The sequence below is a fragment of the Bubalus kerabau genome, chromosome 20, assembly GCF_029407905.1.
Source record: "Bubalus kerabau isolate K-KA32 ecotype Philippines breed swamp buffalo chromosome 20, PCC_UOA_SB_1v2, whole genome shotgun sequence".
In the NCBI taxonomy this organism is placed as follows: domain Eukaryota; kingdom Metazoa; phylum Chordata; class Mammalia; order Artiodactyla; family Bovidae; genus Bubalus; species Bubalus kerabau.
The window spans coordinates 61,662,515-61,676,442 of record NC_073643.1 but is presented as its reverse complement, the minus strand read 5'-3'; the positions used below and the strand labels follow the sequence as shown (position 1 = coordinate 61,676,442).

At 61.5% G+C, this 13,928-nt stretch overlaps 1 protein-coding gene across 1 annotated transcript; it reads right to left on the bottom strand.

The window, feature by feature from the left end:
- Nucleotides 1-2,439: 2,439 nt before the first annotated feature.
- On the bottom strand, nucleotides 2,440-10,876 carry TPRA1 (transmembrane protein adipocyte associated 1). Its single transcript, XM_055558134.1, has 11 exons — nucleotides 10,611-10,876; nucleotides 6,261-6,384; nucleotides 5,970-6,102; nucleotides 5,059-5,145; nucleotides 4,882-4,954; nucleotides 4,690-4,769; nucleotides 4,209-4,319; nucleotides 4,059-4,119; nucleotides 3,662-3,764; nucleotides 3,488-3,568; nucleotides 2,440-3,015 (listed from the first exon to the last, which is right to left on the bottom strand). Exons 2-11 carry the CDS (start codon nucleotides 6,365-6,367, stop codon nucleotides 2,775-2,777), a joined length of 1,077 nt encoding a protein of 358 aa, XP_055414109.1. The 5' UTR covers nucleotides 6,368-6,384; nucleotides 10,611-10,876; the 3' UTR covers nucleotides 2,440-2,774.
- Between the last annotated feature and the right edge of the window lie 3,052 nt (nucleotides 10,877-13,928).

The window sequence follows — 13,928 nt, the reverse complement described above, 5'->3', positions numbered from 1 at the left end:
CGCCCTCTGGTGTCCAGTGGGAAGTTCACAGGCCGGGCGGCCAGGCTGGATCGGAGTCCACAGGCTCCAACGTTATTCAGTCCTCAGTCGTGTCCGACTCTTTGTGACCCCGTGGACTGCAGCACACCAGGCCTCCCTGTCCATCACCATCTCCCAGAGCTTGCTGAAGCTCACGTCCACTGAGTCGGTGGTCCCATCCAACCTTCTCGCCAGAATAAACGTCCCCACACAATTCCTAACCAATCTGACTAAACGGCTGCAAAAAGAAATGACTTGGTAAGCATAAACATTCCCAGCCACATGTGGTCTCCCTCCAACACGGCTGACAGGTGAGCGTTGGGAAGCTTGGAGTTCCGGGGGCCACAGGCTGGGGTGCCGGCACTGGGGAGGGTCATCTCACAGGTGGGCCTACCGCCCAGCCTCCTGGGGAGAAGTCCTGTGTCGTGCACCCACTCCAGGGGTCTTGCCTGGAGAACCCCAGGGATGGAGGAGCCCGGCGGGCTGCAGTCCACGGGGTCGCACAGAGTCGGACACGACTGAGTGACCGAACATGCAGGCTGTGTCATTAGGATCATGCCCCCTTTCACAGTCAGGGTCCCTGCTTCCCTCTGAATAATAAATATAAGTAACTAGCATGTGAACAGTGGGTGAGGAGAAGCACTTCCTCCCAGTGGCAGCCAGCCCTCATGTGTCTGGCCCTGAACTAGATTGATCGCCATGGGGACAGTCAGCAGAACGTCCACAGGCCTGCGGTTCCGACGGTGCGGTCCTAGCCACGTGCTTTCCCGACGTGAGTGTTTGCAAAGAGGTGGTCAAGTGGGTACCGAGCAGGAGGAAGGTCCGTCTGCGGGGAATACACAGGATGGCATCTGCGGGGCCGGCACTGTGCCCACCCTGGCTCTCGATGCTCCAGGGACGCATGCTCTATTCCCTTCTGTGCGTCTGCAACTGAGGCCACTGTGCGGGTCACTCACGGCGGCGGAGTCTGACCTGCACCGGGCTCCCTGACTTCCCACCCCTCCCGGCCTCAGAAAGGACTCCCTGCTCGGATGCTCAGTGTCCCCTCAAGCGATGGATCAGGCAGGTCAGACTATGACAGGCCCTCGGCAAACCCCGCTGCATGCGGGGGCCAGCTGTGACTGTTCTGAGGTGGACGGAGAATTCCCTGAGCGAGGAGCCAGCGTCCTGGATGGGAGTTAAGTCTACTAACATTTATGTACTTGAAATTATATACTCAAAAGTTTAATTTCAATAATGCATACATGCCATCAGCCATCAGAGCTATGACGTTATGGCCCGCCGGGTTTGGAAAATTTCCCGGTGCACTCGTGTTCACTACTAGGAGAATAGCTTTGACCTCAGGGATCCCTTGAGGGGTCTCAGAAGCCCCGAGGGTGAGGAAGGACCCGGTGTGAGATCTCTGGGTCTGTGGCCCGATCGCCCCGACCACTGGGAGAACAACCCAGACCTCCATCCCCTGGATCTGCCCCTCGTGTGCACAGAGGACCAGACACACGCAGGGCAGGCGTCGCACACCAGTCACGGCAAAACAGAACCGACAAGTTGATGATGCTCCGCCTACACAGCGGAGAGCCGGATGGGAGGCGGGGCCTGGGGCGGGAGCCCAGTGAGGACCGCAGGTGGGAGAAGAGCTGTGCGAACTCACTTGTTTGAGGCAAAGCCCGTGGTCGGCGGACGCACACGTGTGCGCTCTGGTCTGGTAACAAACGGGAGATTCACGCCAGTGGGCACGTGGTCCCAGGGGCCGGGCAGGCTCACGAGGGAGGGGACACGGGGGCTCTCGTTGTCTCCCTGATGTTTAATCCCGGAAGTTATTAAAACACCGCCCGGGGCTGTTATTAAAACTGCGTCTCCAGCAGCTACTGAGGGCGGGGTCTCGCCCCTGAAGCCCTGGGCTGAGGCCGCGCCCACAGCACCCGACGTCCTCCCCGCAGAGGCGATGCCCCCGCCGCCCCCTCGGTTGCCCCTCCTCTTCTGCTCATCGTCGATGTTTCCAGCTTGTTGAGCCTTCTCCCCCCCCTCCACCCCCCCACCCCCGCCCTCCTCTCGGTGCCCAATAGCGGAATTTTAGTTTCTGGCCTTGGAAACTCTTAAGGCTTTCTTAGTGCTGATAAGAGGGAATCTCTGAGAGATAAGGAAAGTCACATCCCGCGTCCTCCCAGCTGCAAGCACACAGCTGCTCCTTGGAAGCCGAAAGCTGGTCCTGATGGGAGGGCAATGGAGACCATTCGCCGGGCGCCCCGAAGTCCTGCCAGTGCGGGGACTGGCAAGAGGCAGAAGTCTGATCCTGCTTTTCCCCAAAACCCAAGCTGCCCTCGAGTCCTCAAGAGCCGCCCGGCAGGCAGAGCGAGGACCATCCCGCTGGGGGCACGGGCAGCGCCCGGCCCCGTCAACCCTCCACGCTGCCACGCCACCACCTTCCGCCCTGGTCCTTTTTATTAGAAAACAGATCAGGAAAATAGACACACTTCGGCCCACCCGTTGGCATGGGCTCTGGGGCAGGGGTGGGAGGCGAGGAGGCCAGTCCAGTTCTGGGGCCCAGGCTGCAGGGAGGTGGCGGCCAGCCGGCCCTGGGACACACGGTCAGGGCCAAGTCCCCGATTGCGGCAGGGGGAGCTGGGAGGGGGAGTGGCCCCGGCTGAACAGAGGTGGGGAAGGAGAGTGGGCAGGGCCCCTCGTCCGCTCCGCTGGGTCTCTCTGCCCCCCGCCCCCTACAGCCAGTCCCACGCGGTCCGGCCCCCGGGGCGGCTGCGTCAGGCGTTGATGGCCCTCCAGCGCTCACTGTCCAAGCTGTTGATGCTGCCGCTGTGGCAGGGCAGGGAGGCCACGTCGTCCAGGTAGGCCACCCCGGCCGAGTCGAACTGAGTGCTGGCCGCCCCGGCCGCCTCCGGGCCCTCCCGCCGGGCCACCGCGTAGGGCTGGGGCAAGTGCATGTCCGGCTCCTCAGTCTCGTCCACTTGGCATTTGTAGGAGAAGAGAATCTTGGGCTCTGAGCTGGTGGGGAAGAGAGTCAGAGGGCCTCCGTGAGTCCAAAAGGCCCTCTTTTGCTGGGGCTGGGCCCCTAACGCCCATCCCTCGCGGCGCCCTTCCTTGTTTGCCCTCTGGGGTCCACTGGGACACGTGTGAGCCCCCCAGCTCCAGCGAGTGAACCCGGGGAGCACCTGCCTTCTCACGTCAAGTGGGTGCACAGAGTCCAGCCTGGTGAACGGCGGGCCTTAACCTGCAGGTGTGCGTAGCATGGGGTGCCCACCGCTCTGACCCCCGCCCGCCCCGCTCGCCACCGCCCACAGGGCACACACGTGTGCGTGCACTAGCGAGCATGCTCTCACAGGCACCGCCGGGCGCCCTGAGCCAGAGGCCGAGAGGCTGGGGGCGGGTTGGGGGGTTGTTGCGCATGCGCAAGCGGCCCCGCCCACAGCCTCTGACTTCAACTCCCACCCCGCGTCCCTGCGCGCGGGGGGCTCACCCGAAGAAGCCGCGCAGGAAGGCCACGTAGATGAGGGGCGCGAAGAAGCTGAAGTAGAGGAAGGTGGTGGCGTCCACGCAGCTGGGGGCAGGGGCGAGTCAGGGCTGTGGCGGGGGGACCTGCGCCCCACCCCGGGTCCCCCGCCCCCGCCCCCGCCCCATCCCCCACACGTACCAGAGCCCCTCAATGATGTCTGCACACAGCAGCGCACTCCCCAGCCCCTGCACCAGGTTGAGCAGCGCCAGTATGCCCGCGTACACGTAGAAGCTCCTGCGCGCTGCGGGGCGGGCGCGTGAGGTCCTGCCCGGGGCTGTGCGCTCCGGGCCGCCCGGGGCACCCACAACCACACCCCCAACCACCCCAACCACTGCCACCCCCACCCACCCCCACTCCCCAACACCCCCACCCCCGTCCCCCATCCCCCAATCACCCCCTACCCCCAACCCAACCCCCCCAACCACCCCCAAAACCCCAACCAACCCTCAACCACTCCCCACCCCCAAAACCACCCCCCAACCCTCCAACCCCCAACCACCCCGCCACCACGCCCAGCCCCACCCGGGGCGCTCACACGGCAGGGAGATGCGCTCCTTCAGCGGGGTCTTGGGGAGCACAACCACCAGGGAGTAGACCTGCGGAGGCAGCGGGGCTGACCGGGGCGCCCAGCCCCTCAGCAGCGCGCCCAGGCCCCGTGGGCAACCCCAGCCCCCCGTCGGCTCACCAGGAAGAAGAAACAGGAGCTGACGAGCCAGAACTGGCGGCCCCCGTGCCCGTAAATGTTGAAGTCCTCGGCCGACAGGTGGGCGTCGGGGTACAGGATCTCCAGCGTGCCCTGCAGGGGCGCGGGGGCGGGCCTCAGGGGCTCCCGCAGCCCGCCCCACTAAGGCCCTCCATCCCCCGCTCCAGCCTCCTCTCAGCCACAGCCCGCCCCCAGGTGGGGGTCCCCCACTAGCAGAGGGGCCTCTGGATGCCGGCTCTTGGGGGGACCTGCAGAGCTGCCTGGCTGCTTGCTGAAACAGCAGGTCCAGCCTGGTGGATCAGAATCCGAGGCGCCCAGCACGCGGCTTGCAGGCGATTCCTTCATGGCACTGAACGTTTGAGCCCCTGCACTTGACGCCCTGATGCCTCACCCATGACGCCCCCCACCCAGGACCGGAGGCAGTGCACGCCCAGCACCCCGCTGCCCGCCCCCTGCCCCTCACCTGGGTTACGGAGTAGGCCAGCGACAGCACCGTGGTGATGGCCAGCACCCGCTTGATGCTGGACTTGCTCTCCAGGTGCCCTGGAACAAATGTCCCGGTCAGGGGGCGGGGCCAGCCCGGGGGGAGGGGCAGGGGCGGGGCCAGTCCCGGGGGCGGGGCTGGGGTGGGCGCAGGCCGCAGGGGCAGACACACCGAAGGCCAGGCCCAGGATGACCACGCTCAGCTCGATGGCCAGCAGGAAGAAGCGCGTGATCTCCCACAGGATCTGGACACAGGGGGGCAGAACGTCAGCCCCGAGGCCGGCGCCCCGCCCCGGGACCGGCGCCCCCTCCCGGCGCCCAGCGCCCCCACAGACAGGCCCAGGCCCACCTTGTCAGCCACCGTCGCCGCGTCTGATGTGCTGACTGTCATGGACACCACCGCCCGGGCAATGCCCACCAGCGCCACCACGAACACCTGGGGAGGCAGAGAGGACCCAGGGTTGGGGGGAGGTCGCACCGGGGGACGACCCCTCCCGGAATCGTTTCTGTGGGCGCAAGGCCGTACCTTCTGACCCCTGAGCCTGGAAAACCGTGTCCAGCCTCAGGAAGGCTGACACTGCCTGGGTACACATGCCCGCCACATGCCAGGCGGCCAGGGGTGGGAGCTCTGTGTGCTCCCACTGGGTGCGTGCTCACAGCGCCGTGAGCTGAAAAGATCCGCAGCGCGTCTGGTGGACGGGCACTGAGGTCCAGAGGGGCCATGCCGCTGGCCCAAGGTCTCTCGGCACAGCCAGAGGTCAGAACACACTGGGCATCCCCCACCTGGCACCCACTCCCCTTTCCCTCAAGTCATACTTCCCCAGTTTGCTTCCTGGGGCCACTACCCTCCTCGGTCCATGCGGTCTCGCTGAGCTGACCCTTCCCTCCCAGCTCCAGAGTGTCTTTCCCTGCGAGTCAGGGATAAACAGGGGTTCCCAGGCAGGCCACTCAAGAGGTAATGCCAGGTCTGCAATGTGCAACCACTAAGTGATGCCCTTCCGCTGCAGCTGGCAGGGGGTCAGCTCAGGGAAGTCAGCACACAGCTGCTCTTGGACGCTTTTGGTACCGTGTGTGGAGGACGCATGTGAATGTAAGGCCAGAGGCAAGCAGGCGTGCAGAGAGGGTCTTGACGGCGTCAGTTAACCCCTGGATGCAGCCGTACCTGAAGCTGGTTATTCTTTACAAAGACAGTTACTCATTCCCTGTTTTGCTTAAGCCAGGTGGAACTGGGTTTTCTGTCACCAATTGGAATGAACTCACCAGGATATAAAAGGTGATAAAGATGGGGCTGGAGGTGACTCGAATCTTGGCCCGAGCAAATGGAAGCTTCCAGAGCAGGAAAATGAAAAACAGCACATTGGGGATGAGCAGCAGGAGGTCCCAGTACCGGACCCTAGAAAATGGGCACAGCAGGCGGCTCAGTGGTGGGGACCGCAGCACGCCTGCCTCACACACACACAAAAATACACAGGGCTGTGCCTGCCCCCCCGCCCCCCCCACACACACACGCCCACAGGGAACCCCTCTCAAGGGCAGGGTTGTGCCCCTCACCGCGAGGTGCCAATGTCCTCGTAGAGCAGCAGCAGGCAGCGGTGCGGCACGCTGATGTTGGGCGCCAGAGGCGGGGGCGAGCTGGCCCCCATGTCCCAGGTGTCCATCCTGCCAGCAGCCAGCCCTGGGGGGGAAGGGGAGAGTCAGCACGTGAGCAGCACCAGGGTCTTGGGGTCCCCAACCCAGCAGGCAGGACGGGGTGTCTGCAGGGAGCGCGGGCCCGGCAGCAGGACGTGACAAATGCCAGCGTTGAAAACAATGACTGCACAGGCCGCGCTCCTGAGCCGGCGCCCCCGCCTCCGGCAGTCCGCGACAGCCCGGGGCGAGAGCAGCCCAAGTGCCACCAACAGCAGAACGCTCGCTCAGCGGGGTGTCTGAGTCAACACTAGGACGCTGCCCACAAACAGGAGCGAGTCCCTGTCCCGGCCCGGCAGGCAGCACGCTGAGTGGAGGCCGGGGAGGGGCGCCCGGTGGAGGGCGGCGGGCCCATGGCGGGGTCAGTGCGCGGGTGTGCTGGCTATCGTGGTTCACCGAGCACACGCCTGTGAGTGGGGCGCCTTTCTGGGTGGGTTACCGCTTCAGCGTTTTCAACAGCGAGGAAGGTGAATCGTTCACGTGCTGAGTGCCCAGGTCGGCACAAGCAGCCCAGGACACTTCCTGCGGGGGGCTGGCGCCCACTGTGCAGGCCGGGGTGGGGGTGCAGGGGCACCCCTGCACTTGGGGAGACTCTGGGGTGGGTGGGCCTGGACCAGGGGCTCAGAACCCTCTATCCTTCCCTCCCACACAGGCCACCAGCAGCTCTGGGATCAGTCCCCCTCGGCAACCTGATGAGGAGGCCAGGAGGTGTTAAAAGGGATTAAAGGTATTAAAGCACCCGTGCTTACAAACCAAACTTCCAGAGGTACATGCTGAGAAGAAAACAGGAGGGGAACAAAATAAAATGACGGGAAACAGCAGAGACTGCTGGGGTACCCAGCGTCCATGCTGCTTTGTACCAGAGCCATGGATTCTAGCTGGCACATGGCTTCCCAGAAGCAGGACCACTTTCCCAGCTTCCCTTCATGCTGGCTATGGCCGTGTGACCAAGTTGCGTCCAGCTGGGTGTGAGCAGCAAGATGTGCCAATTTTCAGGGCAGCCCTCCTCCTTTCCCACTGCCTGGAATTGTGGGTGTGGTGGTGGGAGCAGCAGCAGCCATTCTGGACCATGAGGCAGAAGCCATGGAACAGAGGGTAACAGGGTGTCTGGGTCTCAGACAAGCAGGTGAGCCTGCACAGACTGTTGTGCAGCAGGTGGCAGTTCCTGTCCACCTTGTCATCTCAGCCTTTGTTCAGTAGCTAAGCCGGAATGCCCAGGCTGGGTTGTCAGACAGAATGATATTTGGACTGAGATCTAAATAACTGAAAGTAGCTGGCCTGGGGTAATCTGGGCAGAGCACATCCCGGGGAGGGAGCAGTGGAGGCAAAGGCAGGAGGCAGAAATGGTCTTGGCCTGTTCAAAGGGCACAGGACACGCTGATGCTGGAAGAGAGCGGAGACAGGGCGGGGGCCAGGTCAGCCAATCTCCCTCTAAGCGCAACAGGAGGGATGGAGGGAGACGGGTGGAGGCGGCACCAAAGCAGGGACATGGGGGCAGGGAGATGGAGTACTCGGCCTGCCGACGAGGACAGAAGCCCGACTAGGGGCGGCAGCAGGGATGGAGTGGTGGGATCTGGGACCCCTTTGGGAGGGTCGGCCAGCAGGACTTGCAGATGGACCCACGTAGGGGTGAGGGCAGAGGGCAGGGGAGGCTCATTTTAGGCTCCGACCTGAGCCTCGGGGTGCCTGCAGTGGCCCGGCCGACTGCAGACGGTGTCACCGCGATGCTAAGGTGAGAGGGGTGTCCCTGGGATTGCTAAGGTGAGGACAGTGTCCCCACGATCGCTAAGTAGGTGCTCTATCATTGCAGGACCTCCTTGACACCCTGTGCTCACGACAAGGCCCCTCACCAGCACCAGAAGCTGAAGCCGCTGACCATAAGCCAGTGGTTTCCAGAGGGGGTGGCACATGGTCAGTGCAGGCCCCTCAGCAGGGTGGCTTCAGGGCTGCCTCATGTCCTGCAGGGACCCCCGCACAGCCGAGAGGAGCCCATGGGTGGACGGCGGCCAGACAGAGTGGGAGTGAGGCTGGAGGACTTCTCCTGGATTTGCGTGGCCAGCACACCCTTTTCCTGGGGGAAACCTCAGGACCCCCATCTCCGTGCACAGGGTGTAGGTACGACTTACAATGCCCCCTCCGCAACCCCAGGGAGCGTTCACACTGGAGTCCATGTGGAACGAGAGCCGACAAAGGAACACAGAGGAGTCACAGACAGTACCGGGCAGGAGCCCCTGGATCCAGCCACGCCTGAAGCTAGGCTCCCCAGCCCCACCCTGGGGAGGACCTTGCATTCTGAAGTCCTAACAAATCCCCAGCTTGACCTTCTGGCTCTGCCAGGTGCTGCCTTTGTGACCTTGGGCCAGTCTTTTCCCTCTCTCAGTGTCACGGGACTGTAGCATCCCCACCAGCAAGGTTGCTGGAAGGATCAGGCAAGAGCAGAGAAGGGAGTCTGCACAGGACCACACACACAAGGTGACTGCCGCTTTCTCCCCAGAGTGGGAGCTGGGGGTGTGGGCGGGCAAGATTTGGTTCACGGGGTGCAAGCCCCACTCGCTTCGGAGTCTGGGCTAGGGAAGGCAGGTGCCTGCTGTGCCTACTTCCCCCGCCCCAGACTGCTTGCCCTGTAACAGCAGCAGAAGAGGAGACCCCCACAGCCCAGCCCGCCTCCAGGGCCCGGGCCCCCTCCCAGGGGGAGTGTCCCAGGGCTCGGTGTCTCCCCTGCAGACACAGGGCCCCCAGGCCTGATCCAGGGTGGAGTGCTGGTAACAAGTGAACTTGCGGCGGGCAGGGATGGAGGTCACACGACTCACAGCAGGTTGCCACGGTGTGTCAGAGCTCACAAAATAACCGAAGCTGGGACACAAGCAACGGGACAAGCGCACCCCTCCCTTCCGGTGGGCGCTCCGGGCCCGCACTTTCTGCGTGCTGACCCGTGGGGCCACCACCCGGCCTCCAGGAGTGGGCGGCCGGCCGCTGTCCCATTACAGTTGGAAGGAGGCTGAGGGGGACCATCGGAGGCTCCCCCATTCCCCTCCCCCGCAACAGGTGAGCTCCAGGCCGTGCCAGAGCGAGGGGTCTGCAGGAGACAGGGGCCAGGAGGGCAGGCTGGTGGAGGGCGTGGAAAGAGGGGGACTTCCTGGGACGCTGAGTGCCCTGGGCAGCCCTGCGCCGCTCAGGACCAGGGACGCTGGGACACACTGTCTCTTCCACCTGGGGAGGACACTCCTGGCCTCGCTGCCATTCCAGAGACCTCCTCCCACCCTCTCGCCCTCCCTCTGTCTGCAGCCAGCCTGTGGGCATCATGCCAGTGGCGTGGGCCCTGCGAGCTGGACCTGGGCCAGAAGGGCCCTACCTCTCTGAGCCTCAGCCTCTCTGAGTTTCTGGGTCTCCCTGGTCTGTGCAAAGGGACTGACCATGTGTGGCCCAGAGGTCCTGGATGGGAGCCCTGCAGAAACAGAAAACCCTGAGCAGACAGGCTGCTGTGGAAACACCCCTCAGGGCGGCCGGCCCCAGCTGCTCACTGAGTTTTCAATCCTGAACCAAAACTGTGTGAGGAATGTTTCACAACCATTATCCTCCAGTCTTGGGGAAGTCAGTGGACCCTACCAGGAGCCCCCAGGAGGGAAGACAGCCCTGTGCCTTCTGGCCTGACCTCTGCAGATTCCCTTCGACTTGGCAGGCTGCGTGCTCTCCCGGCCCCCGGCCAGGTCGCACCCTTTGGGCCAGCTCCTCTGAGAAGCCCTCCCTGACCACCCCTTCCATCTGAAATGGCCCTCAGCTGTGTGTCTGTGTTTGTGGGCCGTCCAGCCCAGGCGTGTCATGACCCAGTTCTCGGGGGGATAGCCAAAGTAGTGAGCTGGACAGATGAACGTCCAGCAGCAGAGAGAGGGCGGCCCAGCCCTTCTGGACAGTGGGAGGACAGTCCGGGAGGCCCCACGGCCCCGTCCCCAGCACACAGGGAGGACAGGTCACTTCCCGCTGCCCCTGCCAGGAGACACCCCCCACACCCCCACCCTCTCGGACGGGGGAGCCGGAGGTGACCATTCCAGACACGGTCTCGGCGCACAGCGTAGGGCGCAGGGTCCGGGAGCTCGGCCTCCCCGGGAACCCTGGGCCTGCCTCTGGGCGGGAGGCCCGCTCCCGGCTGCAGGAGGCGGGACAGGGACGTTCGGGATCGGCTCGCGCAGCTGGGACAGAGCAGCGGCTTCCACTTACCTGGGGCCCCGGCCGCCCATCCGCCGCCGGGCGCGGACCCCGCCAAAGGCCGCGGGCCTGGGCCTCCGGCGCTCGGGCCGGGAAAGTGGCGCGGGGAGCGTGGCGCGGGAGGCCGGCCCCGGGAGACCGGGCGGCGGGCGGGCGGGGAAGGGAGACGCAATCGGGACACGCGATCGGCCTGACCCCGCGCGGCCCTCCCGGCAGCGGCGACCCGGAAGGGAGGCGCGTCCTCTGCGTTCCGCCAAAACTGCAAAAACAGCCACCGTCCCTGCCCGCGGCGGCGCGGGGACCCGCCCCCAGCCGGCAGCGACCAAGAGGAACGGAGTTACGCCGAAACGGGGGCGGGGCGAGTGCAGAGGACGGAGCCAATTGGGTCCCCGGGAGGCGGGGCAGCCCCCGGCCTCTTAAAGAGCCCGCGCGCGGCCCTCTAGGCCGCCAAGCGTCGCGTCCGCAGCCCTCTACGACCTACCTGTTCACGCCCGCCGCCCGCAGCGCCCCCTCCTCCAGCGTCAGGGGAGGCGCTCCGCCGCCTCCGGCCCGGAGACCTCCGGGCCCCAAGGACTAGCCCCCACCCGGGCCCGGCGCGGCCCCTTCGCACCGGCCGACGAACCCTCCGCCTCCAGGCCTCCCTGCAGGCCGGCTGTCATACGTCCCTTTTCGCAGAGCAGACCCCGGGGCGGAGGCGTTAAGCGCTTCCCTCGAAGTCACAGGACCAGGAAGTGACGGGGCCCAGGCCTGGGGCTTGGCCTGCTTTCCCTCACCGCTTACCTCCAGGCAGCCTCCTCCAGGAAGCCCTCCCAGATAGCCTGTTCTTCCCCTCCTGCGTCTGTGCGGGGTTCACCCCTCTGCCCCCACCACGAGGCTCCGCCTGGCCTGGCCCCTCCTGTCTCCTCATCCTCAGCCCTCCCACCGGCTCCTCTCTTGGGTTCCCTGTTTCTCTTCCTTGACTACACCAAGCTTCCTTACCTGTGGGTCTGTCACTTAACACACACTTCCACTCGACACCCTAGCCAAAGTAGCTGTCCAGTCTCTGTAACACAAAGCCCTTTCATTTCCTTCTCAGCTGTTACCCAAAACTGGATTCTTTTTTCTGGGGGTGTTGAGCTGACTTCTTGGGAAATAGATAGGGAAACAGTGGAAACAGTGTCAGACTTTATTTTGGGGGGATCCAAAATCACTGCAGATGGTGATTGGAGCCATGAAATTAAAAGACACTTACTCCTTGGAAGGAAAGTTATGACATATTCAAAAAGTTAGCATATTCAGAAGCAGAGACATTACTTTGCCAACAAAGGTCCATCTAGTCAAGGTTATGGTTTTTCCAGTGGTCATGTATGGATGTGAGAGTTGGACTCTAAAGAAAGCTGAGCGCCAAAGAATCGATGCTTTTGAACTGTGGTGTTGGAGAAGACTCTTGAGAGTCCCTTGGACTGCAAGGTGATCCAACCAGTCCATTCTGAAGGAGATCAGCCCTGGGATTTCTTTGGAGGGAATGATGCTAAAGCAGAAACTCCAGTACTTTGGCCACCTCATGTGAAGAGTTGACTCATTGCAAAAGACTCTGATGCTGGGAGGGATTGGGGGCAGGAGGAGAAGGGGATGACAGAGGATGAGATGGCTGGATGGCATCACCAACTCCATGGACATGAGTTTGAGTGAATTCCGGGAGTTGGTGATGGACAGGGAGGCCTGGCGTGCTGTGATTCATGGGGTCACAAAGAGTCGGACACAACTGAGCGACTGAACTGAACTGAGTTGAAAGACACAACCAAGGTAAAGAGCAGGACTAGGTAGGATTTATTATCTGCAGCAAGTAAGGATCATCTGGGATCTTTCCCAAATTAATGCAAGTGTAAGTCACTGAATGGGGTCTGACTCTGCGACCCCATCGGCTATACAGTCCATGGAATTCTCCAGGCCAGAATACTGGAGTGGGTTCAGCACAGTTACTCGGTCATGTCTGACTCTGTGACCCCATGGACTGCGGCAAGCCAGGCCTCCCTGTCCATCACCAACTCCCAGAGTTTACTCAAACTCATGTCCGTTGAGTCGGTGAGACCATCCAACCATCTCATACTCTGTCGCCCCCTTCTCCTCACGCCTTCAATCTTTCCCAGCATCAGGGTCTTTTCCAGTGAATCAGTTTTTTGCATCAGGTGGCCAAAGTATTGGAGTTTCAGCTTCAGCATCAGTCCTTCCAGTGAATATTCAGGACTGATTTCCTTTCGGATAGACTGGCTGGATCTCCTTGCAGTCCAAGGGACTCTCAAGAGTCTTCTCCAACACCATAGTTCAAAAGCATCAATTCATGGGCGCTCAGCTTTCTTTATGGTCCAACTCGCACATCCATACATGACTACTGGAAAAACCACAGCTTTAACTAGACAGACCTTTATTGGCAAAGTAATGTCTCTGCTTTTTAATATGCTGTCTAGGTTGCTCATAGCTTTTCTTCCAAGAAGCAAGCATCTTTTAATTTCATGGCTGTAGTCACCATCTGTGGTGATTTTTGGAGCCCAAAAAAATAAAGTCAGCCACTGTTTCCCCATCTATTTGCCATGAAGTGATGGGACCGGATGCCATGATCTTCGTTTTTTGAATGTTGAGTTTTAAGCCAGCTTTTCCACTCTCCTTTTTCACTTTCATCAAGAGGCTCTTTAGTTCCTCTTCACTTTCTGCCAAAAGGGTGATGTCATCTGCATATCTGAGGTTATTGATATTTCTCCCGGCAATCTTGATTCCAGCATGTGCTTCATCCAGGCTGGCATTTCGCATGATGTACTCTGCATAGAAACTAAACAAGCAGGGTGACAATATACAGCCTTGACATACTCCTTACCCAGTTTGAAACCAGTCTGTTGTTCCATGTCCAGTTCTAACTGTTGCTTCTTGACCTGCATACAGATTTCTCAGGAGGCAGGTCAGGTGTTCTGGTATTCCCATCTCTTGAAGAATTTTCCAGTTTGTTGGGATCTACACAGTAAAAGGCTTTGGCGTAACCAATAAAGCAGAAGTTGATGTTTTTCTGGAATTCTCTTGCTTTTTCGATGATCCAACTGATGTTGGCAGTTTGACCTCTGGTTCCTCTTCCTCTTCTAAAAGCTTGAACATCTGGAAGTTAATGGTTCATGTACTGTTGAAGCCTGGCTTGGAAAATTTTGAGCATTACTTTGCTAGATGTGAGATGAGTGCAATTGTGTGGTAGTTTGAACATTCTTTGACATTGCCCTTCTTTAGGACTGGAATGAAAACTAACCTTTTCCAGTTCTGTGGCCACTGCTGAGTTTTCCAAATATGCTGGCAGCACTTTCACAGCAT

Bases quoted from the DNA above. Each gene is read 5' to 3' on its own strand.
- TPRA1 (XM_055558134.1), bottom strand. From the start codon at position 6,367: ATGGACACCTGGGACATGGGGGCCAGCTCGCCCCCGCCTCTGGCGCCC. The intron at 4,955-5,058 runs GTGGGCCTGGGC...CCCTGTGTCCAG, and splicing joins CGGCGACGGTGGCTGACAAG to ATCCTGTGGGAGATCACGCG. The intron at 4,320-4,689 runs GTGAGGGGCAGG...GCGCCCCTGCAG, and splicing joins TGGCCTACTCCGTAACCCAG to GGCACGCTGGAGATCCTGTA.